At 37.0% G+C, this 26,697-nt stretch overlaps 1 protein-coding gene across 5 annotated transcripts in view; it reads left to right on the top strand.

The window, feature by feature from the left end:
- Adgrg6 (adhesion G protein-coupled receptor G6) overlaps positions 1–26,697 on the top strand; it is a 122,128-nt gene that overhangs the window by 52,992 nt on the left and 42,439 nt on the right. For 3 of the 5 annotated variants that reach the window (XM_048354198.1, XM_048354201.1, XM_048354199.1), the window contains exons 3-8: positions 3,849–4,190; positions 6,227–6,853; positions 16,023–16,091; positions 17,281–17,364; positions 22,867–22,952; positions 26,143–26,195. In XM_048354198.1, coding sequence (XP_048210155.1) covers positions 3,849–4,190; positions 6,227–6,853; positions 16,023–16,091; positions 17,281–17,364; positions 22,867–22,952; positions 26,143–26,195 — 1,261 coding nt within the window. The remainder of the gene's footprint in view (positions 1–3,848; positions 4,191–6,226; positions 6,854–16,022; positions 16,092–17,280; positions 17,365–22,866; positions 22,953–26,142; positions 26,196–26,697) is intronic. The other 2 variants (XM_048354200.1, XM_048354203.1) reach the window with 1 other exon arrangement.

Consider the following 26,697-nt stretch of genomic DNA (forward strand, 5'->3'; position numbering starts at 1 on the left):
ACATCAAGGTACAAAGCATTTTAAATGTTTAAAACAACAAGAAAGTTGAATTAATGAGAACTTAATATATTCATGGGGATAATTTGGGCAATGCCTTTGAATAGATGCAACCTGGACAGGCAAGCTACATTTTCTGGGGATAGTATTTACCAGCACACTTTTCCAGCAAACTTGTTATGGCTCCAGTTCTACAGATATTGAAATTTTTTTTAAGTTTAATACAAAAATAGTCACTTTGTTCACCATGTAACACAGTATAAAACAATTGTTCAGAGAGTAGCAAAAGTGATCCAGTCCCTTTACTCTGAGGATCTGGAATTCTAGTTTCAGAGAGATTTGATGGAGTGTGGGGTTTATATTTTATACAGAAATAGTGGCGTGAGACTTCCAAATCTCTGAGTTAAAAATAAAACACCTCTAAGATAATGGCTAGTAAATCTGTATCTAAATTTTGAAAGGCTTTGGCATAAAAGGAGTCCATGGTAGATTTGAGTTCAAAGAGTAAACTCTAAGGAAGATATACAAAAAGTACTGCTAGATTTTATAAACCTCGGCAAGATGAAGAATGGATTTTGGTTTGTCATTTTTTCAGATTGCCTGAAAACTTAGCTTTTATAAATTAGAGTTTAGAATGTATCACTACATCAGTCTTAAAGGATGCCATGAGCCAGATGCATTTAGTTGGTTAGCTTTTTAGAAGATATGTGACCCTTGGCTTCACAAAAGCCCTACTCAATATCTACTTTAGTGGACATCTTTTTTCAAATAGCTTTGCCTCCAAGAGAGAACCAATTAATTGTTTCTCAATGAAATAGATCATAATGTAGGAAATAATAATCAGAGACATTTGATCCCTCTGTAAGATAATAGTTATTATATTTTGGAACATTTCTGGTTAAAAATATCTAAGATGTTGTCACTTGCCACACTATTTTGTATTTTTGTTTATGAGAACTACATTTTCTTCAAAGATACTAGATGTATAACTCTGAGCAATATATATATTATATATTATATATAATCTATATTAATGTTCTTTCCCTTTTCAGTGATGAGATTAGCAAAAATTCTTGGAGTTGTTACGATATCAAATGAGATAATATATGACATCCTTTGTTTTGATATGGCTTACAGTGACAATGACCATGATAATACTGTGTCTGGTTAAACTGGCATTTCATCCAAGTAAGATGAATGATGTTTAGATGTCTAGCTATCAAAGGTAAGAATCATAGAGAAAACGTTTGCAATATCTTTGTGCATATTAGGATATTTTGTATGTCTCATTTCTATTCCAGTCAGTGCTTAAGGCATAAACCATTTCTACTTTGTGACAGGCATAGTAGCACCTGTCTGTAGCCCCAGCTACTTGGGAGCTATAGATAGGAAGGCTATGGTTTGAGCCCAGCCCAGGCAAAAAGTTAAGAACCTATCTCAGAAACAAGTTGGGGTGGGGAGACAGACAAATGAAGAGAAGAATGTGGACAAATGCATCATAATACTCAATGTATATGTGAAAATGGGACTAGGAGACTTCTGGGAACAGATAAGGTTGAGCTAGACAGCAAAGGTAGAAGAATGATGGAAGAGGTAAATCCATCAAGATGCATTGTACACAGAAATTGGCATGTTGAATTGAAACAAATAAGTTGGTTTTGTAGTTTTGTCTGCCTGTAATCCCAGCTACATGAACATAGAGGTAAGAGGGTCATAGTTTAATATTGGGCTGGGCAAAAGCACAAGAGCCTATGTGGCAAACAAACAAAAAGCCAAAGGGTTAGAGGCATGGTTCAAATGGTAGAGTGCTTTCTAGGGCATAAAGCCCTGAGTTCAACCTCAGTGATTACTACCAAACCCAGAAAAAGAAGAAATCAAAAGATTCTTTTGGGGTGGACTGATTCTTTACATTAAATTATCAAGGTACGGATGTTGTTATAGCAACTACTGCTACTAACCGTCACTTAAATGTTGACGCTGTGTATTGTATATAACTCTTAGAACATTACAATATTGAGCTGTAACAGTTCTTGTCAGTAATCCTGGATGAGCTAGTGTCATTAACCCTGGTATAAAGACAGAAAAACAGGCACAGGAAGATGAATATAAGTATTGATTGCAGAAACATTTCTCCATGGAGAGATCGTAGACATTGGCTTCTTGCTCCAACTGGTTGCCAGGCTGGGGATAAAGTAATAAGAAGTGCCTACATGTCCCAATTAGTGAAATATACTAATATCATTTCACCCATCTATTTTAGAAGAACTTTGTACATCCATTCAAAGAATATTTCTTCTGAGCTTACCCTGGACCCTGAGGATATAATGATGAGAAAAGGAAATGTGATCCTTGGCCTAATGAAACTTACAGTCCAGCCAGAGGTTCAATCAGTAGATCTTGATTTTTGCTGTTCCCTTGGACTGTGTTCATGACATATGCCACCACCTCAGCTGGGTTTCTGCTCATGTGTCACCAAACTACCTAATATCTCATTTATGTCACACTTAATCTTTCTATTCTTCCTACCTTTGTGGTGGTTCTCTTTAGGTCCTTAAATAAAATTTAAGCCTCCTTTGTTCCACTTCATCCTTTCTTCAGTGGCTCATGCCTGTAATCCCCCCCTTCTCAGGCGGCTGAAATCTGAAGATCCCTGTTAGAACCCAGCCTGAGCAAGAAAGTCTGCAAGACTATCTCTAATTAAGCATACACAAAAAGCCCAAAGTAAAGAGCTATGTCTCAAGTTGTAGAGTGCTTGCCTTGAGTGCACAAGCTCAGGGACTGTGCCCAGGACCAACACACACACACACACACACACACACACACACACACACACACACACACACAAAAGAATCTTTCATTTAGAAGAATTCTTTCCTATTCATTAGTATGTACTTTTTAGAAAGACATGTAATAATACTCAACAAAGATTTATTGAACAGATGAGTAAATGAGATGATCACTCAAATATATAATTAATCAACTACGCTAAATAAGATAGCAAAAAGTACCCTCAAAGCTATAAATATTCTATACTTGCAAAGTAACAGGAAGTATTTGAATTGGAGAAAACAATAACACAAACTTCTAGAATAGAACCTGCTTTATTTGAGGGAAGGATAATTTAGTTTTCTATTCAACCTCTATTTCCTAAGTAGTTTCCCTTTCTTTTTCTTTTTCTGGTCCTGGGGCTTGACCTCAGGGATTGGGTGCTGTCACTGAACCTCGTTGTGCTCAAGGCCAGGGCTCTACCACTGGACCCACAGTGCCACTTCTGACTTTTTCTGACTACTTTATTGCCTATACTTCTCACAGACTTTTCTGCTTGGGCTGGCTTCACACCATGATTCTTGTAGCTCAGCCTCCTGCATAGCAAGGATTACAGGAGTGAGCCACTGGCACTCAGCTAGTTTCTCTTTCTTTATAGATGTCATTTGTGATTTTTATATTCCACGATTTTGTAATCTCCTCCGCACCAATTACTCTCTAAAGCGCAGGTTTCTAACACATTTTCAGGGAACCCTTGTGAAATCCAATGATGGCTCTGGCTTCATATTTTACCTCCCAAATACAGGCAGGCCCCTTTACCTTTCACTGGAGCGGGATTCCACAAGTTTTACATCCTTCCTTTCCCAAGGTTTACTCTCTGAAATTTTGTGTTGTCTTTTACTTTGTTGTGGCATGTGGAATTTCTTTTCCCCCTTCCAATGGTTTCATTTTCTTCTTGATTTCCATGATTATATTTTGGTATTTGAAAATGTTAACTTGTTCCTCCCAGTATGTGGCATGCTCGGTTTATGATATGCATCTGATCCCAGCCCTTTCTCTCTGTCTCTCTTTTGTCTGGCCAACAGTGTGGGGATGTTCCAGCTGCAGGCTTGTGCTCTCCAACCCTTCCGGAACCTTCACGTCTCCATGCTACCCTAATGACTACCCCAACATCCAAGCTTGTGTGTGGACCCTGCGAGCCCCCACCGGCTACATCATTCAGATAACATTTAATGACTTCGATATTGAAGAAGCTCCTGGTTGCATTTATGACTCATTGTCCCTTGATAATGGAGAGAGACAGACTAAATTCTGTGGAGCCACTGCCAAAGGCCTATCATTTAACTCAAGTGCGAATGAGATGCATGTGTCCTTTTCCAGTGACTTTAGTATCCAGAAGAAAGGTTTCAATGCCAGCTACATCCGAGGTATGTAAACCAAAGACAGTGCCAACCTTCTGCTTTCATTTAACATGAGCTCCAATAAACACCAGGACCAGAAGGCAGAGTTGCACTCTTTTATGTGAATGTCAGTGATTGGGGTTAGGATTTAAGGGCAAGAATCTGTTAAGATTCTCAGAGCATTCTTAGTAGCAAACTATCATTACCAGGTCTCAAATCTGGTTTCAGTAGAATGGAGTTGTTCCATTTTGTTTATGTGCAGAACACGGCAGGGCTGCTTAAAAGACAAGGCAGCTATTCCACGCTAACAATGAAAATATGTAATGTGACATTTCTTCACTGCACGTTTAAAGCACGTCTCTTTAGAAATTATTTTATTTAGGACACTTAAGATGTTGCCCTTTTACAGAATTATTCCAGAGGACAAATATGGAAAATAAGTGGGTATTAAAAGGAGCTACTAATAACTGAGAGTACAATGTAGCCTAAGGAAAACCCCTAAAACTGGCTAATTGAAGGACATGGGACATGTTATTAATAAATATGTCTCCAAGATTTTAACTCATCACTTGAAAGTAATCTCATTACCTCTAAAACCTAGTCTTTACTTGAGGAAATTCAGACTTGAAGACTGTAACATGTAGTTATACATTTATACATTTTTATTTCCTCTTTTTTGAGCTTGTTAGGTAAAGGCCATGCTTTTAAAAAAGGATGGCATGACCATGAAAATTGATCGTCCATCGATTATATGGCCTGATGAGGTTTTTTACTGTTTGTGATTAACGTTAGTTGCATACATAGTTAAATCAGATGCTTTATTTTTTCAAAATGTTCAAAATTATAAAAGAGTCCATTTGGAAATTTAAAAAATAAATTAAAATTGCCCATGTATCCTTCATCCATTCATAGCTACTATTGATTTGGATATTTTCTTCCAGCCTTTTTATTTTAATGCATGTAGAACATGGTTTATAGTGCATATGTAGATCTGTAAACTGCTTTGTATTTAAAAGTTGACAAAAATTGCGATTCTTCTAAATTCTACAAATGGCTTCTTTAAAACATGGCTTTTTAACTAGAATACTAATATTGAAATAATGGTTTATCACAGAGCTATTCTGAGTGTGTAGTAAGCTATTTTTAAACTACTCTTCATGTGAAACCAATATTAAATAATATTTTTAGAAGAGATACTTCCCTCTAAAATGAGTTTTGCAAGGTCTGTTATATTAGCATAGGGATAAACTCACCATGTTATTTAGTCATTTTACATATATCACAGAAGTATGAGAGTAATGAATTTTTACTTAAAGTTTCTATTGTACACACAATAATCATCATCACTTGCTGTCTATTGCTTTGTCACAGCACAGCTCTATATTTTGCAGTGTTAACTTTCTTCGCCATTCTCTTTTATTTTATAGACTGAGGTAGAGAAAGCCTAAATAACATGTTCAGAGTTACTAGAGGGGCTGGAATATGGAGCTTTATTGTCTGCCCTTTAGCCAATGTTCTTTACTGTGCTTCAAAAATTAACTCAACCTTGTTCAGGAGAGGAAGCCATGAAATGGCTCAAGAGAAAAGAATGGTCTAGCAAAGTTTAGGAGGAGTGAAAGGCGTGGTGAACTAAAAAAAAATAGGATGACATTTTTTTTATTTTGCTTGTTTCTTGAAAAATGATGTCTTTTAAAAGAAAAAATTTATAACAAAGCCTTCCTGAAACCACTTATTTCCTAAGTAAGGAACTGTGCTTTAAAATATTTCATGTTTCTGTTCAGTGAGTAAGCATTACTTACCTGTTAATACATCACTTTCAGTGTGAAGCGTGATCATAACTGGAGTGAACATTGGTAGAATTTCCTGTTGTTGCTATTGGCTTAAGAATATGGGTAAAGAATAGAAGACAGGATGGACAAAGAAAGGAGAGAATGATGGGCAGAGGGTAAATTAAAAGTTAATTAGTCAAAAGTGGAAGAAGGCAGGACTATAGAAGTTATTTTGCATCTCAGTCCATATTCTGAAACTTAACTTGCCTTATCTCATGTTTTGCTTTGTCCTAGTTGCCGTGTCCTTGAGGAATCAAAAGGTCATTTTACCACAGACACTCGATGCTTACCAGATCTCTGTTGCAAAAAGTGTCTCCATTCCAGAGCTTAGTGCCTTCACACTCTGCTTTGAAGCTACCAAAGTTGGCAAGGATGACAGGGATTGGCTTGCTTTCACCTACTCGGATGCATCCTTCAAACAACTGCTTAGTTTGGGAAAGGTCAACAACAATGACTACTTCCTAACTATTTCAGGCTCAAAATGCTCTCTGAACAGTATATTACCTGTGAACGACAAAGGAGACATTTTCACAGAAAGCTTTGAACAACTCTGCATTGTTTGGAATAATACTCATGGCTCTGTGGGTATCAGTTTTAAAAGAAACTATGAGACAATTCCATGTGATTCAACTATTAGCACAGTCATTCCTGGGAAGGGGAGATTATTGTTGGGCTCCAATCAGAAGGAAATGGCCTCCCTCAAAGGAGACATTTACAACTTTCGACTTTGGAATTTTACCCTGAGTCCCAAACTTCTCTCCAACCTCAGCTGTAATGTGAAAGGGAATGTGATCGACTGGCAGAATGAATTTTGGAATATCCCAACTGTGGCTCTCAAAGCTGAAAACAACCTCAGCTGTGGTAAGTCCATGGTTCAAAGAATATTATTCTTTATTATTTTTAGCATTGTTTGGTAGAGATCATTTCTGGGAGAGTTGTTGGAAAGAAGGTTAACCATGGCTGTCTTTCAGAAAGAGACTGCAGGACTCTAAGTTTTCTTGGAGTTCCGTAAGACCGTTTCTCAGCCTAAGGTTAGGTAGCAAGGAAGTTCTAGAAACTCCTGAGAAATCGTTCTTCATTCTTTGAGGTAGTTGAGTTCACATGTGTGCTTTTGGTATGGCATGATGGAGAACAGGAAGGACAGCAGCACATTCACTTCCTACATTCCAGGTAACTACTTCGGGCCTAGGAACCCCATTTCATCATATTCTTGGAAATTGATATAAATCACAATATAGACCATTCTGATATTTGCCTTTTTATGGGATAATATTTTCAAAAGTACAGCAACCAATAATGGTTTACATATTCAAATTGCTGGCCACAGTGACTCCTACCTGTAATCCAAGCTATTTGAGATAGGGATAGAAAGATCAGGTTATTATGCCTGAGCATGAAAATTTAGCTAGACTCTGTCTCAAAGAACAAGCCTGCTATGGTGACAATCCCCTATAATCCCAGCTATGTGGGAGGCATAGGTAAGAAGATCAAGGTCTGAAGTTGGCCCAGACCCATATAAGGTCTTATCTGGAAAAAATGGATATTGATGTGGCTCAAGTAAAAGAATGCCTTTGTAGCAAGCCCATGGCCCTGAGTTCAAACCCGAGCAGCAAACACATTCGTACAATTTTCCTACATCATCTACCTCCTTATATAGGTTTCCATTCATGACCCCAGTTTACAGATGAGGATTTGGGGTACCAGGAAACATTAAATAACTTAAACAAGAGGACTTTATTAAACCGTAGCCAGGGTAGGATTCAAACCTGGCGAGGTTGCTTTTAGAGCTATGCTCCTATAGGCAATATAAATTAGAATCCCTATCCGCATAAGCAAGACTAGAAGATGTGACGTGGTCCTAGAGTATGCGAGCTAACTCTGAGGGGGTTAACTCTGACTGAGGGAGGGACAATGCAGGTCTTGAGCCAACATTTGTGACTAACAGTACTTTTTATGGGGAAACAATATTTTTACAGGCTGTGAACATTGTACTTGTTCTAAGTAAACTTAATAAGGACTCTTTCTTGCAATGCTTCTTTGATATTTTAACATGATAAAATAGCAGGGCTATAGTGTTATATAAGAAATCCTTGAGAGTAGGCCTCCAGCAAGCTAAGACAAACTATGGGAGGCCATTTGCTTTGCAAATCAAAACACAGCCATGCCTAGTAATTTATGTTTTGTCTATGGCCAATTTGACTGTGATAGACACAGCGTGACCCACCATCCTAAAATAATTACTGTTGATCCCTTTATGAGAAAATATGCAAACCACTGAAACTTGTCCAAACAATCATAAGGATCCAATTTGCTGCAACTCACACTTTGGACAGCATTGCACAAAAGACCTTCCAGAACTTCCAGGACCAGGGTTAGGATACTGAATACCCACAATCCTTAGACTTGGGTGATGGTCTAATGTTTATTTGTTTATCTGCATTTTCTGCATGCTTTGAAATGATAAATTTTATTTCCAGAGTGAAAAAAATTGATTTCACATAAAAGTGACAAAAGTTTTATTCTTCTGGTAAATATTCCCCTCATCCTTAGTAGTATTTCTACCTAGCTCACACAGCTAGAGCCAGCTGTTTTCTCCTTTTGGAACTCTTTCTAGTTTACACCATCTCTTTTTCTCACTAGCTTTCCTGTCCATCAGACCTGCCTGGCATTTAAGAATCTCCTTCCACTTATGCCAGACAGGAATGTGAAGATGAGGAAAAAATAGGGAAGGTAGATTGGTGAATGAAAATACACATCTCCTTTCTCCTTGTCCTCCTATTTTCTTTTCTTTAGTTTTAATGGAATGATTGGTTTTTGTTTTTCAATGATCAAAATTATGTATAATTATGTTGTATAACCTGATGTATTGACATATTAATACATGTTGGAATGCCTAATTTAAAGTAATTAACACATCTATTACCCCACAGACTTAATCATTTATTTATAGTGAGAAATTTTGAAATCTAGTCTTATTTTAGCAAGCTCTTCCTCTTCCTTGTCCTCTTTCCCTTCCTCCTCCCTTCCCTCTACTTCTTTTTCTTCTTCCTCTTTTCTTCTTTCTTCTTCTTCTCTTTCCTTTCTTCTTTGGTCCTGAGGATGGAAACCAGGGCTGTCGGCATGTCAGGCAGAGATTCTATAGCTGAGCTTGAGTCGCAGGCTCCTTGCAACAATTTCCCATTTACAATATGTTCCTTTTCAGTAGAGGCATTGTGTTGTCTACTAGACTACCTAACATTTAACACTTTTTGTATCCTTTGGCTTCCATTTGTCTGATCCCTGTCCCCATCCATTCACTCCCAACCCCAGTTAATCACTCTAGCATGTGTTTCTGTGATTTCAACTCCTGTAGATTCTACATCTAATTGTGATGCTGCAGTCCCCATAAGTTCTTAAACCCTGACTTTGAAATCCCTGTCCTATGTCCAGGTTGCCACAAAATACTCAATGAGCAGTGTGTGCCTTAGTCATCTGTACTTTTAAAACATGATTTCATCAGAAAAGAAGCACCGCTGACAGAGTTAACACCGTTGAGTCTCTTTCAGTGTGGTGGACATGTCTTCTCGACATTCCAGGATGACGCTGAGCACTCCCACTGGGTTCCCTGAGATGTCCTGAACTGTGGCAAAAAGTAACGATGAAAGAGGGAAAGTCCTGCTGCTTAGTCATCAGCATGGGAAGTGCATGAATCTAAGTCACTTATTAACTGACAGGAAATACCTGTCCTAAAGATTACATCTATGCTGTTAACGAAGCAAAACTTCAATAAGTAGATAACAGTGTCTTCTATTAACATTTTAACCTTCCTCAACTATTTTTCTCAGAAAACACAGTGGCTTGCTGCTTATGGTTAGGATTTCCAGTGAGCTAAAGATCAGTATAGAAAGAAATGGGAAAACAGGACCACATTCCTAGCATTCCCCTGTACTGACAGTCTGTTAATCCCTGAACTATCCCAGAATCAACATGTGATAGGAAATGCATATGTTTTCTGCCTATTGTCAAATATGTCATAATATGAAATCAAGAGAGTAAAACAGACTATATTTATTATTTAGATTCCTCATCATTTTTTCCACCTATTAAATATCCAAACTTTGATAAAAATCAATGTTATTAACAAATGTATCAGAATTCTCATTACTGGACTTTCTTTTTGTCTATCCCTTTGTAAACATGTTTGGAGACTATGCCTAAATTATAAAAATTTCAGGGCTGGAGGCATGGTTTGAGTAGTGTAGTATCTTCTTAGCAAGAACAGTGCCCTGAGTTCAAACCCTAGTACTCTCCAAAAAAAGGAGAAAAAAAGAATTTTTCAATGTTTTTTAAAAAATCTGAATAATCTTGCCAATTATTTCCAAAAATAAATACTTTAGCAATAACTGGGCACTGGTGACTCATGCTTATAATCCTGGCTACACAGGAGGCTAACATCTGAGACTTATGGTTCAAAGACAGCCCAGGCAAAAATGTCTGTAACACTCTTATCTCCTGTTAAACCCCCAAAAGCCAGAACTGGAACTGGGGTTCACATTGTAGAGCACTAGGCTTGAGCACAAAAGCTCAGACACAGCACCCAGGTCCTGAGTTCAAGTTTCAGTACTAGCACACACACACACACACACACACACACATACACACACACACACACACACACACACACACACACACACACTACTTTAGCCATGATTCTATTTTCCTTAAAACAAGCTTTTGAAGTATATATTCATCTCTCTCCTCCAGAACTCTGGGACAGTTAATTTCCTTAGTTGACTCTTTAATTATAGCTGCAATTATTTGCATGAGTTATGATTCAAATTTAGACACTGGCTAATGCCTATCATTTTCGCAAAGAACAGACAGTGCTTTCTCTACACGTTTTATTTATTTTACTGATTATTGCTATTTCCTGGGGAGTGGTACAGTGAGCTCAATGAATAGTCCAACTTCAAACAAATTTCATTTATTTAAGACATCTCTGAAGCACATCTATTAGTCATTGTGGGTGTAGAGATAAGATACAAATCACAAGTACAAATCACAAGGAATACTGTGTTATTTCTAGAAATTTCTAGATTTTAAAAAGTGTCCTGTTGTGTCCATCTCCAAGTTAAAGCTTTATAGCTTCCAATTCATGTACTTGTTTTTTATTGGCCCTGGGACTTGAACTCAGGACCTGGCTGCTATCCTTGAGCTTCTTTGTGCCCAAGGCTAGCTCTCTACCACTTAAGCCACAACACCACTTCTAGAATTTTCTAAATAGACTATTGGAGATAAAAGTCTCACAGACTTTTCTTCCAGGGCTGGCCCTGAACCACAATCCTCAGATCTCAGCCTCTGGAATAGCTAGGATTATAGGCATGAGCTGGTTCCAGGCCTTCATTTGCATTTATAATTACTACAGTTCTGTCCTTCACAGCCCTAAAACTCAATTACTGGTTCCTTCCTTCTATCCCTGAGTTTAGCTCTTGTACATTGCTAAGTTATTTTTCTAACTGTATAAATAATGTTACCTTTACAAAGGACTTTATTCTTTAAAATTCTCTACTGGGAATGTAGCCTAGTGGTAGAATGCATGTCTAGCATGCATGAAGCCCTGGGTTGGATTCCTCAGCACTACATATACAGAAAACTCCAGTAGTGGAGCTGTGGCTCAGGTGGCAGAGTGCTAGCCTTGAGCAAAAAGAAGCCAGGGACAGTGCCTAGGCCCTGGCTTCAATCTCCAAGACTGGCCAAAAAAAACCAAAAAACAAAAAACTCTCAAACTCTTCAAAAGCATAAATGACTTCCAGAAATAATTTCATTTTAAATATACTCACGTATGAATGTTTGTAAATTAATCTTAGTAAAGTTACATACTTTTTATCCTAAATTATGTCATTCATTAAACAGCTATAAATACCATTGGTTAGACTCAAAAATCAGAGAACATCTGGGTACTGAAGGCTCATACTGTAATCCTAGCTATTCCAGAGACTGACATCTGAGAACTGGGTTTCAGAGCCAGCCCAGATAGATAAAGCAGAAAGATTCTTATGGACAAATAACCAGCAAACAGCCAGAACTGGAGATGTGATTCAAATGATAAAGTGCCAGCCCTGAGTAAGAGTGTGTGAAGCCCCTATTTTAAGTCCCAGTACCAGGGTGGAAAAATATATATACACACAAGTATAATATATAAATATATAATACATAAATATGTAATAGAATATGTTTTATTTATATCTGTATTATATAATATATAATAAAATAAATATATGTAAGTATCAGGAGACATAAATCCTCTACTGAAAGCAGTAGACAATATGAATCCTAAACCTATCAGCTTAGGAAAATGGGTTATGACCATTATTTTTAAAGTTGATATCCCCAAAATAGAAGTGGGTAGAAATGAAAAGGGTGAAAGGACATGTATACTTTTGGCTTTATTTATTTGTTTATTTACTTATTGAACAGGCTTTACAGTGTTGCCTAAGCTGGCCTGAAACTCCTGGTCTTAAGTGATCTTTGTATCTCAGCTTCTCCTGTATCTGTGATTACAGGAGCCTACCACCATACCCAACCATGTATACTTTTTATATATGCTTGTGAATTTGCTATGCAATTTAATATATTTCTAAATGTTAGATTTCACTAGTCAATTACACTTCCTTCTAATTCAATGGCATTCGTCAGTCATACCCATTCGGCAAAAACCATCTCCAAATAAAATTTCTCTCGCTCTAGTTGATCATCATGAAATAGCATTTATTGACTATTTACTTATAAAACAGTATCAGTTGGCTCAGCTAAAAGTTCCTTAGAAGGAACAATTCATTTACTGTAAAAAAGAATATTTTACCAATTCTCAGTAAAGCATGCCACAGACTGAAGTTTGGACTTGCTGCCACACAAGGAAACTGGAAAGTATTCAAGACAATTCTGAAGTGTTTTGTAAATCAGAGTTCTGATTCCTCTTCCATCTTCCCACCTCTAAGCACTTTGCCCTATGGGAGTGGAAATGTAGCCCGCCTCGGGGCTTCTTTCCCACAACACTGTCCATTATCTCTCTCTGTGTTCGGGAGATATTGTATCAGCTCCAGAAGGGCTTGTGGAGCCCCAGCCTGCCAGCATTGTGTGTAACTTGAGAACCCCAGGAACTCCATCCAAGGGTCTCTTCAGTCACACAGTGGCTGAGATTTCATCAGTCACTTCGACTCTGAAAGGCTCTTCAGTTTTCAGATGTCCCTTACTATAATAAAGCCAGGTCCTGCTAAAAGTGGGCCTAAATCTTAGAGAGCATTCAAGATAACTTTCTAGTTCTGTCCTCTGTCAGTTCTGCCTCTTCAAATGTCCTCTTACCAGAGTCTGAGTATTGCTTAGTATTTCAGAATGAAAAAAAAAAAAAAAACACCAAACCCACTCTCCCTGTTCCCTCCCTATCTTGGCTTCCTTGTACAACCCAGCTTCCTGTCGCCCTCACTCTTCAAACCTCAGCACTCTATATTTCATTGTTCCCATGGGACTGAGCTTAAGTTGTGTAGAGCTGATACCCAAATTCCAGTGCAGGGCTAAATGTTCTTCCTCTTTATCATCATTCACCTTCCAATAACATTTGATAACCCGACACTTTTCATTAAACATGTTCACTCAAATTCTGCGAAGGCACTTCTTTGTTTTCTCAACCTTGGCACTTGAACTCACAGCCTGGGTGCTGTCCCTGAACTTTTTTGTTCAAGGCTGTAGTAATCTACTACTTTGAGCTACAGTGCCACTTCAGGTTTCTGGTGGTTATTTGGATGTAAGAGTTTCTTAGCTTTGAACCAAGCTCTTCAGATCTCAGCCTCATGCGTCACTAGGATTACAGGCATGAGCCACTGGCCCTGGGCTGTGTGTAAGCATTTTCTCCATCAGCTGATGCTTACCCATCCAAGCCGTGCATCTGAAACTTACATAAAGAGATCTATTCTCTTCCCAAATCAATGCTATGTGTGTGGCAATCACAAACACATGAGGAGTTTACATGGAGTATTTCCTGCTCAGCAGTCTTTCAGAAACACAATTTCCCCCGGATATAGATGTTGCGCATGCATGTACTTTCCATCATTGGAACTTATTATTAACTCCTCTTTTCTTAACTCTGCTATCCTGCCCTTCCTTCTTTCTCTCCTCCTTTTCCTTCCTCCCCTCCCCTTTTCTCCCCCTCTCCTTCTCCCTCTTCCCCTGCTCCAGCTCAGGCTGGGCATGTACTATGCCACTGAACCAAACTTTTGCTCTGTTATTTTTAGATAAGTTTTCACATTTTGAGCCAAGCCAGTTCCTGGAACATGACCACACCCAACTTTTGGTTGATAAGGAATCTTGAGAGCCTTTTATTTACCTGGACTAGGCTAAGTGTGATCCTCCCAATGTCTTTCTCTGGAATAGATAATGTTGTAAGCATGAGTCATCTTGTCTTGATCCAATTTATCATATTTTGTAGCAAATAATTATATTGTTTATTCTTATTTACTCCATAAATATATTTACTACATGAAATGAATACCAATTGATACATAATGATCTCATGAAAGGAGGGACAATTAAATAAGTTTATGAAACTCCATCCGAACAAAAGAAACAGTGTGGTGGTGCAGGCCTCTCATTCCAGGTTAACCATAGTAATCATCCCAGCTATGGCAGGATGGAATAGGAGTATCGCAGTCCAGGAGTGGACCTACTGTATGTTTCAGAAATTCTGTGTGGTAGATCCAGTAGCCCCAAATTTCTTACAATCTCATATGCCTCACGAGTCTCATTTGAAATGAATTTCCTATTTATCTTTCTCACCTAAGCTACTGTCCCATCTTTGTTTCGAGTACTACCATCCTGGAAGTATCTCCCTTAGTACTTAGAACTCTGCAGTCAGCTCCTATTCGTGTGTCATGGAGAGCAGAGACATTGCAGGAGAGACTGTTCTCGTTCTTGGTGCCACAGCAATCAGAGGCAATGAATAAAGGCTTACTACATGAGCATGTCAAGTACGTGTTAAGAGCTTCTCACTAGTTAATGTGATATCATAGGCCTTCCAGTAAGGCTGAGACTGTCTGAGATACCATAATTGCTTCCTTGGGCAGGGCACTGGAGGCACCTGAGAAAGTGGAAACCAAGCCTCTTGAGATGCTGTTAAACCACTGGAATGTATTGTTCTTATGCATAGTGTTTACCTAAAGAGCATCTTTTGTGAGCTCACACACCCAAACTGTCTTCACCTATTTTTTTCCATTGGAAAGTTGAGAAAGTGTTTAAAGATGAGAATGAGGTCTCTTAAAGGTAGATATATATTATATATGGATGTGTGTGCATGTAAACACTTTTATTTATATATATTCACACTTAAATATATCACATACATTCATGTTTATTTTGTTTTATTGTAGTGTGCTTTGTAGCAAGGTTAGCCCATTTTCCCCAAGCCAAAACTTTTGCTCAAAGTCTATTAATTGTCAAGAGAAAGATTTATGTGCGAGAAACAAAATCCACTACAGCTTCTAGAAAATCAGCTCAAAATTTATTTCCTCTCCACGATGAATCAGTCAAAGCTTGCAATCAAAAGAAACAAGACTGACTTGAAGTCACAGGAAGAGATTTCTGGAATTCCAAATTACATAGACATGCCAGTGTTGTTGAACCCTAGATAAGCATTTTATGAGTAACTCATATATCCAAGCCCTCTTTTGAAACTTATCCTTGAGCTTTGTATTACTTTATTTACATGAATTTCTACCAGAGCCTTATAATTTATGATGCAAGAAGGCCCCGAACTTTGAACACAATTTCTAGCACCACTTTTCGTTTTGTGCTGATAAATTAAGCTCAAAATATTGAGGAGTCATTTCAATGCCTTGATTTTACATTGAAGAAAATTAAGGCACAGGAATCTTATGAGACTTTCTATTACAGGATCTTTCTAGGCCTGTTCCTGCTCTACCAACTACATGATGCATACTATTTACTTTGCAGATAATACTGATGAATCATTACATTTGTGTATTTCTCTTTGTTGATTTAGGGTCCTACCTGATTCCATTTCCAGCAGCAGAACTCGCAAGCTGCGGTGATCTGGGAACCCTCTGTCAAGGTAGGGAACCAGCATTGCCTTCTGTTTCTATTTACCTTGTAATTTGCAGTTATAGACAATGTAGCTGTCATTGTGTGGCTTTTAATTTTCATTTTCACTTGGAATTCAGAAACCAGCAAAAGCAAGGAATTTCTGGATGTGTTTTGGTTGTGTGGGGGCCACACAGTAAATACACCATGGAGAAAGAATGTATTCATATACTAGATGACATGTCTGTAAAACACCGAGTTAACTAGATGTGAATGATTATATGCTGTTAAACATGAGTGATTTCATTTGTAACTATGTGTTATTTTTTAAATGTGCATATTGCAAAGATCTAGCATAAATGCAGTCATAGAATACTTTGGAATGGAGTGTTTATGTGGACAGAAAATTCAGCTGAATATTTAGGTAAGCAAAAGCAAGTCTATGAGGCAATTTCTGTTGAGAAGTACTACTTATATCTTAAGATGAACGTGTTATACTGGGTAATGTTACTGCAATTACATCAATTTCCATCATGATTAATGAGTACATCATGGTCAATATTCAGCTTATTATGTGCTAAATGGCTCTGTGCTAAATAATGCATCAAGTCACGCAAGTTTTAAAGTAATAATGTAAACATATTGCTTTAATTTTTACATTGTTCTTCCTAATTTCCCATGACGTCTTGGCATCCATTATTCTAATAAATACTTCTACATGAAGTAGCATATTCTATGTGCCACATGAGAATCATGACTTTACCTCTGATAAAGGCTGCCTTGCTTAGTGGATCATGGCACAAAGATGATGGGATTAGAAGTGAGATCAGATGAGTAGAAAGTGATGTTATCTTCTATAATTCCAGTGTGGAGTAGGCCAGCCAGGGCTTGTGGTGGGGGTTCCTCAGTATTTTTAACAGACTGCCAATTTGTCAATGGCAAACGAGGTGTAGAATCTCACTAGTTTTCCCCAGTTCCTTTGTGCCTGTTCCAAATCCTTGTACAACATGGCACTCTAAGCCATGTGAATATGATTCTTACTGTGCCATAGAGAGCTGTCTCCATTCCATGCGTTATAACTTGTTAGTCTGTTGTACTAAACAGCAAAAATAATGACTATCCTTGCTTCCGTTATTTTCATACATCTATTGTGGATTGCCGTTCTATATTAACTGTCATATGCTATTGCAAAATTACATCTTTCTCATGTTTGTTACCAGCTACTGTAAACTCTTCTAGTACCCCAGAACCCACTGTCATCACTAATACTCCTGTTACTAACAGAAACGATAAACAAAAGAATGGTAAGCCATCATTATTTTTTTCTATTTTGTCGCATATCTAATGTGATAATAAAAATTGCATTCTCAGTATGGGGAATATCTGATGTCCCAACAAACTTCTGTTATTGGTAATAACTGGTATATTTGTGCATTTTCCAGGTTACTAAAAGAAATATGTATGAGTTTTTTGTGTTCACATTGTGAGGACAGGGGAATTACTAAGTTTCCAATGCTGCCCTTGTAGACTTATAATTCAAGTTTCTTTCAAGGGAAGTTATAATGAAAAAAACTACTAAATGAAAAAGAATTCATTTACATTACAATAATAATCTGAGGGGGAGGAAGCAGTATTATTCCCCAGTGTTTTGTCAAATTATTCTCTTCAAAGAACTAGTTTTCAAAAGATTCCTTAATTAAAAAAAATAACTTTTATGACTTATTTTCTCATGGAATTCATGTGTGTCCCAATATTTGTGACATTTAAATGTATTTCCATTAGAGTACTTTGCTCTTTCTTTATAAGTATTGACAACCAGCAGCTAGATTGTGATTTCATATACCACTAGAGCTCTAAGTCAGTGTGTGTTGTCTTGTGGCACTCGGTAGCAAGTCTGGGACTTGTGAATATTAGGCAAGTGCTGTAGCCTTGAATTCTACTTCCTGACCCGGGCAATTTTTTTTTTTGGCCAGTCCTGGGCCTTGGACTCTGGGCCTGAGCACTGTCCCTGGCTTCTTCCCGCTCAAGGCTAGCACTCTGCCACTTGAGCCACAGCGCCGCTTCTGGCCATTTTCTGCATATGTGGTGCTGGGGAATCGAACCTAGGGCCTCGTGTATCCGAGGCAGGCACTCTTGCCACTAGGCTATATCCCCAGCCCCAATGACCTGGGCAATTTTTGAATGAACAAAATTCAAGTAATACTTCTTGCCTCTTGTCTCCAAGGACACTTTTCTATTAATATTATTTACAATGTGCAAGTGTGGCTATTACATGTGATAGGAAACATTCAGAGGGAAAAACCAAAAGAATTATTTATTTATTCTACTATTTACTTATGGTTCACCTACCTAGCCTGTTGGTAGTTTGGTGTTTTTGGAGTTTGTTATTTCAGTTCTCTTACAATAAAGAGAAATTCCAATCAGGTGACACATCATTGCCTCAAATACAGTAATAGTCTCAAATATGAGATCTTAGCAACAAAGGAATTTTCTAAATCCCAGCCCTTTTACTTGTAAGGCCAAGACATCTGCAATGTATCATCAGGGATGCAAAACCCAGAGTAAAGAAATCCACATAATTCGTTTCTCCTCCTGCCTGTGGAGGTTATATCAACTTCCTGTGGAAGGACATGGCCATTGGAAGTATGGAATATTTTACATGAAACATAGATATAAATTTCATTGGGGTTATAAAGACATCGATTCAGGGAAAGTGTTTATGGTTATTCTGCTTAGTTACACCAAGGAGATTTATGATGGAGCAAATATTCCAACTACTCCCCCCACCTCCAAGAAAGCAGCAGCAGCTGAACTTTCCAGCACATATTTCACATGGACTCTGGCCAGCAGATGGGAATATTATAATTCTAACTAACTATTTCACTCTTTGTATGAACATACAAAGAGCCACTGTGGCATTCTGCCTCTAGGACTGACACATCCTCTACTGCCCAAGAATATTTATATGGCGCTTCAGAGTTCTGGGCTTGGTGGAGTTATTCACTCAGTCATGTCGTTTCTGACATTCTTGAAGAGAGCCTTGTTCTGAGGGGCCCTTCCTGCGTCACAACCCTCATTGGAGTTGCAACAAAGCAAGCAAATACTGGAGTCGGTTAAAATGGTTTATCTTGACCATGCTAATGAAAAATGACCTAATTCTCATGATTCTCGATTTAAATAGCATTTAGAAAACATATCCAACAGTAGTGGAAAATGGCTCAGAACTGTGTGCACAAATTAGTGAGACATCTTAACCACTTGTATCGTATTCTGGAACCAACCACTCTCCCAATTACTTCATTTTCCTCTTAAATCGAGTCACTTTTTTTCATGTAAACACTGTATTTATGGAGGGAAATCAATTCCATTATTGTAAAATGAAACCATAGCACCTTGTTATAAGTAGAATTACAACTGAAATTAAATATTATGTAAACAGTGCCTTTGAATTTTTGCTATTGCAGAGCCTGTGTCTATTTTCTTTTTAAAAAGGAAAAATGACAAAATATTAGTGACTGGATACTTCATACGGTTTTTTTCCTCTGATCTAATTAGGTTTGAAATAGAGAATGACTTTATTTTCCTTATAAATAAATGATATGTAATGCCATGTCCTAGACTATCTTAGATTATTCATATACAATTAATAGTTTCTTATTCTTTGGGAAACTGGTGTGGTAAACATTCTCAGGCTTTTGATCTGATATATCAGAAAATCCTAGCCAGGAATGGTAGCTCATACCTCTAATCCCAATAACTCAGGAGACCCTATCTCATCAAGATATGTGTAGTGGTACACTCTGCCTATACAAGAGAACCACAGCCCATGGCCAGCTGGGACAAAAACACAAGATTCTATTTGAAAAATAACCTAAAGGTAAAATGGCTGAAGGCATGGTTCAAGTGGTAAAACACATGTCTAGCAAAGGTAAGGCCCCAAGTTCAAAGCCCAGTAGCAAAAAAAAAAAAAAAAGAAAAGAAAAACCACAGGAAGGAAAAAAACGATGGAGGGAAGGAGGGAGGAAGGAAGGAAGAAAGAAATGCTTGTCTTTTTTTTTTTTTTTTTTGGCCAGTCCTGGGCCTTGGACTCAGGGCCTGAGCACTGTCCCTGGCTTCTTCCCGCTCAAGGCTAGCACTCTGCCACTTGAGCCACAGCGCCACTTCTGGCCATTTTCTGTATATGTGGTGCTGGGGAATCGAACCTAGGGCTTCGTGTATCCGAGGCAGGCACTCTTGCCACTAGGCTATATCCCCAGCCCCAGGAAGAAAGAAATGAAAGAAGATCTCTTCCTTGTTCTGTGTAAGAAAGATTGGCACAACTTTCATATCTGTTACCTACCATATTAAATGATTTTAATTCTAGTCTTTCAGTTTTTACTTAGTTATCCAATAAATTATCTGTCAGTAAGTGGGGAAAAGAGAGACCAATTATTTGATAATCATATATATTCCCTTTGTGGATTAATGGATTTCATTCTGACCTTTGAGAAATGTTCCATTTCTTCGGTGTAAAGTTCCTTTTCATTATTTTCAGTAGGATGTACTGTACCAGATTCTATATTCAGAAGGCTTTTAAGCTACTGTTTGCAAGGAGACATTTTAGGATGTCATGGATGATGGAGGCATTTCCACCAAGAAATGACCATCAAGAATTCTTATGTTCTCCATGTCATCATGAGGACAATAGATATGTCTCCTGAAATCTCTGACACACATAACCATTTATGAATAGCTCTTATGCTGAGATATCTAGCAGTTTTTGTTTTCTCTAGGAGATGGCTGGGCTGCTGTGGTAACAGCAGCCATGGGACACATGTGGAGATCCCATCACTGACAATGTTTCAGCTAGTCCATTTGCTGCAACCCCAAACCTTTCACACCACTCTTTCATGGATGTTTTATCTTGTTTGATGTGGTGTTATTGGATGTATGATTTCTTGTTGACTACAGTGTTCAAAAGTTTCAAATAAGTATCCAGAGGCTTTGCTGAGAATTTCTGCATTGTTTATAAAATATTTAATTCTTAGGCCTTCAAAGAGAAATTACTTGTCAATTATCCATAGTGCTGGAGTATCTGTGACATAAGATAGTAAGTTCTTTTGAGTATCAATCTATCTTTATTCTTATAATATAACCTGAGAGAGAATCTGACTTCGGATGTCTCTCCCATGTATTAAAACAACTGAAAATAAAACAGAAAGCAAGAGATTTACACTTTTTAAAAGACATCACTAGGGGCTGGGGATATAGCCTAGTGGCAAGAGTGCCTGCCTCGATACACGAGGCCCTAGGTTCGATTCCCCAGCACCACATATACAGAAAACGGCCAGAAGCGGCGCTGTGGCTCAAGTGGCAGAGTGCTAGCCTTGAGCGGGAAGAAGCCAGGGACAGTGCTCAGGCCCTGAGTCCAAGGCCCAGGACTGGCCAAAAAAAAAAAAGACATCACTAAACATACCTGGTTGCCTCCATACATTTTCAGAAATGTCAATCGTAAAAATACTGATTGTTGAATATTTTGTAGTATAAGGAAGAGATCTCATCTTACTTCAAAGAAAACGTGTACTTTGGAGCTCCATCTAGTGGTGTTTGAGGGTTAGTCCAGGAAACTAGGTAAATATTCACCATCTCTTGGATCCTGAAGGAACTCTTCAGCCTCTACAACTTGCATTTCTTTTCAGCCAGTCATTCCAATTACCATTATTTGATATGATGAGATCATCAGTGTCAGAGTTTATTTCACTGAGTTACTATTTGTTTTATATTTTTCTAAATATTCATTCAGAATATGTTTTGAAGGATTATAAATCCATCAGATCAGCTAGAGCTTTCAAAGTTGAAATAAAATAATCTTTATAAATTAACTATACATATATACTTACATACCCATATATACATATACATATGCATATATATGTAAATATATATTTACACTATCCTATTTGGAGGTGGAATTTTCCATTATTTGGCATGAGACTACTGGAAAGACATACCTTTCCTAGGAGGATTGGAATTTACATTCTGATAGAGTTGGGAGTTCCCAGAAGCATCTCATATTTTTCTACCCACAGTTTATGATATATTCCTCCCATGTTTCTGTATTTTATGCATATGCTAATTAAAACTTACCTAAAGTCTGAAGTACACAACTAACAATAACAAATTTTTAAAATGTCTCTCATTGACTCCCCATACAAATTCATTTTTCTTGAGACAGGGTCTCACTACAACCTGTAAAGCAAACAAGTCCTATTGCAAATATTTTTGCCCAGTACTTTGCTGTAACTGACGTGTTGAAGACATTTTCCTGAAACACATGGTAAAATGCAACCTAAGTTTAGTAGGAGTAAATGTCTTATTAGGGAGAGGAGAATAAAAGGAACTGAGAAGAGGTAAGGGCAGTAAATATGTATATGTATGTTCATTTGTAAGTTAACGTTCGCTCAGAATGTCAATCAACATTTCAAACTGTCCATGGAGAAAATATAACTTTATGGAAAATAATTATCAATATCTATAGAATTAAAAACTACCAAGTGAATATTGTAAAGCTCATCTGCAAGTGTAATTTAGGAACAAATTATATTTATCAGCAGTATTGTCAATTGTTTGTAATAATAAGCTGACTGATAACTATTTCTAAGATGTTGCAAAGACTAACAGATTTAATATCAATACACCTCCAAAGTGTCCGGTGCCCATGTAAAAGGTGTTGCTTTAATTTTTGTAAAATTAAGTGATTGTAAACTACATTATTTGACATGATTGCAAACTTTGATTAATGGATTGATTCTATTTCTAATGAGCAGATGGAATTATGTATAGAATATCCATAGTGGTTCAAAACATCCTTCATCACCCTGAAGTTAAAGTACAGAGCAAGGTAGCAGAGTGGGTGAGTGAACGTTGTTACTTTTCATTGTTGTGTCTAACCTCTGCCTTCTGGAAATTGGGAAAAATTCTGAGTGAATGCACAGATTGTACTAAAACAGACTTTGGTGTTCATTGTAAATATATAAATAGATATCTAACAAGGCCTTGCACTCATGCATAGGAAGAGAAGTAGATTTGAACATAGGATACAAAAGTAAAGTATGTCTTTATCCATGATAAAAGGATAATATCAGGGATAATAAGGGTAATGTCATGGATAATAGCTATCCATGATAAATATTACACAAATGGAAATAGATTGACCTACATTTTTTTTTATTTTTAGACCTATATATTTTCAGCTATGTTTTGATAGTTTTTTCTCTTTTAAATTTATTTATTGTCAAAATGGTACAGTTTCATATGTAAGGCAGTGAGTACATTTCTTATCAAACTTGTTATCTCCTCCCTCATTTTTCTTCCACCTTCCCTCCTCCCCAGTTCCCTATACCACTACCCCTGAGTCATACAGTTTGTTTACAAAATATTGTCTTGTAAGTATTGCTGCTGCATTGGTTCACCTTTTACCCTTTGTCTCTCCATTTTGAGATTCCCCTCTCCTTCCCTAGTTCCAATACACATATATAATACCCAGGGTATGAAAATAAGTTAGAGTGAAATCAAGGATAACACCATAGGGAAGAAAAACAAAAGAAAAAGGCATTATTTCACATAGTATATTAAAAAAAAAAACAACAACAATGATAAACCACTTATTTCTGTAATTTGGAGTTCATTTTGTTTAGCATCATCTTATATGTTGATATTTACATAGCTGTTGAGCTATTGTGATCTTCTGTTAGGACTATCCTAGACATATACTAATTATTACCAGTGAGGGAAACCATACAGTCTGTGTTTGGGGGTGTGTGTGGCTCATTTTACTTAATATGAATTTTTACAAGTCTTTTCATTTCCTTGTGAATAGAGCAAAGTCATTCTTTCTGATAGAATCATAGAATTCCATTGTCTATATGTACCACATGTTCTTGATTCATTCATCTACTGAAGGGCATCTGGGTTGGTTCCATATTTTAGCAATGAATAAGTTGTGCTGTGATGAACATGGTTGTACTGGTAGCTTTAGTGTAGTCTTGCCTATGATCCTTTGGGTAAATGCCCAAAAGTGGGGCTGTTGGGTGATAGCTCTATGTTTAGCTTTGTGAGGAACCTCTACACTGCTTTCCAGAGTAGTTGAACAAGTCTACACTCCCATCAACAGTATAGTGGTAGGTTATTTGTATTAGTTTGAATACTTGATCAAAGTATAAATACTTGAAAAGTATAAAACAGCTTATCATGATGTCTTCTGATCATTCTTGCCAGCCATTTTAAGCCCAACTTATTTGCTTTGAAGTCACTTTTAAGGCTTATTATTTATATTATTATTATTTTCCAGACTGCTTTCTGTTTATAGAAGAAAATAACTGTATAGATTCCCATTTCTCTCTCATTTTTGCACTAAATTTTATACCAATTCATCCTGTACTTGTCCCTGCTGTAGCCACACAACATTATCACAGAACTGTACATAGTATGATTGTCTCATTACTTATTTAATATGCAGGTTGTTGATAGATGTGTCGATTATGATTTAGTTCAGTGATGAGCAGCAATTAAAATTAAAACTATTATTTCCAGTTAAAAAACTTTCAACATTTATTTTCTTTCTCTTAAAAGTATAACCTGTGAGGTTTTTTTCTTTCTTTCCTTTTCATGCCAATCTAAACAAAGTATCATTTGTCATTTATGTCTACTTTGTGCATAAATTTTAGTCTAACTTTATTTTCACCTGAAGCAAAGCTTTATTAGACACTCTGACAACATAAGTGACTGCTGGACATGGTGGTATACACTTGTAATCCCAGCCACACAGGAAGCAGTGATAAGAAGATCTCAAGTTCATAGCTAGCCAGTGAAAAATTAGCAAGGTCATATCTCAAAAAACAAAACGAAATGATAAGGATTGGTAACATCATTCAAGCATTGGAGTAATTCCCTAGCATTTGAAAGGCTCTGGATTCAATCCCAAATACTAAAATAATAATAATAATTATTATTATTACTAAATGATGCAAGTTTCTATTGTAGACAGAGAAAATGTATCTAGTATCTTGATTCATAATACAGATTGACTATCTCTAACCCTCAAAATCAAATTCCAAAATGTTTCTTTGGGATTTTTGCATTAAAGATGATCAACCAGTAAAAATCTACATAAATATTGCAAAGTCAGAAAAATAAATCAGAAATCTGAAACACTACTGGCCTCAGGCATTTTGGATTAAGCATACTCAACTTTTTTTCCTGTTGATAGTTTTTAAAAATAAGTAATTGAATTGTCTTGCAGGAATTCTTTAAAATTTGCACTGGATTTTAGGAATGCTCACAGGAAGGCTAAATGTGTGTAAAGGAGACTTGAACTCTTTGGAGGTGATGTAGAAATAGGAGGATGAGAGTCAGGTTAACAAAGAAAGCCTGTTTTTCAATTGTGTATCTAATGCTGCCTTGTGGAAGTTTTTGTTTCTGTCCAGGGGACTCTGAAAGCTAGTACTCAGAGTCATCATGAGAGTTACATAAGTACATAAATATCCAAGTAGTTTGGGTAATGTTGAATTTGGTTTTGTTCCTTTTTAAATAAGTCTATATTGTTTCTTATTACTGACCAAAATCAATGTAGCTTTCATATTAACTGATATTCTTCTGAGAATGGAATCACTAGAAAATATATTTGATTGCAACTCAATGTACCTGAAGAGTAAGGAAAGTGTTTATTGTGGTAGTCTGTTTTATTGTAATATGAGCTACAGAGGAAATGAGAGGGTTTCCATTCATCCAGACTTGGATTACAGTGTAGCAATTATTGGTGTGCCCCGAATTAGTGAAGCAATCTTAGGCAAGCTATTTTGTCTCTGCAAGGTTCAGTTCCTTCATAAATATTACCTGTCTCACTGGGTTTTGTTAGGAGTTGACGAAATAGCATCCAGTTCTTCACAAATAATAATCTAGCAAACAGTGCCTTTATTTTTCACTTCTGCAGTTCCTTAGGGTTTTATTCCCTCTAAGCAACTTATCTTTAGGGAGAAAGACAATGTTATTCTTCATTTCTTTTAAGTAATGCTAAAACTTTTGTTTTCTTTTGTGTTTTCCAGCTCAATTCAACCTTCCATGATTGGAATTATACTGTTTATGTGATTAATATCAGGTAAAGGACAGCATATATTATCTGAGAAACAAAAAGTAATGTCTAATTCAATGTGTGTGTGTGACTGTACCTAAAATGAACTGTGTATATGGATTTATATATGTAACTGAATAGATATCTTAACTGCTCCAATGTGTCAAAAGTTGAAAGTTGATAATTATAGACAGTAGCTGTCTCTTTCCGCACTCCAGTGTATCTTAAGAGCTCCCCTTGAGTTGCATCCTCATTTTGGAGACCAAAACATTTGTCTATAAGAAATCTATAGTCTGATTCCAGCCTAGCTTTTCAAAACAACATTTCACTATTTTTTCTCTTCTCCACTAAATCCCCAGCAATAATTACTGTTCATATATCCTCCTCTTGAACTTATGTCACAGTCATTTTCTAAGTGGTATTTTATCACCCTTAAACATATATTTAATAGACCCCAGAAATGCAAATGCGTTGGGTAGTATGCAATTGTATACAAATGCATTTGCTGAAATATGCTAGATTCAAGGGA

This window comes from Perognathus longimembris, chromosome 9, assembly GCF_023159225.1.
Source record: "Perognathus longimembris pacificus isolate PPM17 chromosome 9, ASM2315922v1, whole genome shotgun sequence".
Classification (NCBI taxonomy): domain Eukaryota; kingdom Metazoa; phylum Chordata; class Mammalia; order Rodentia; family Heteromyidae; genus Perognathus; species Perognathus longimembris.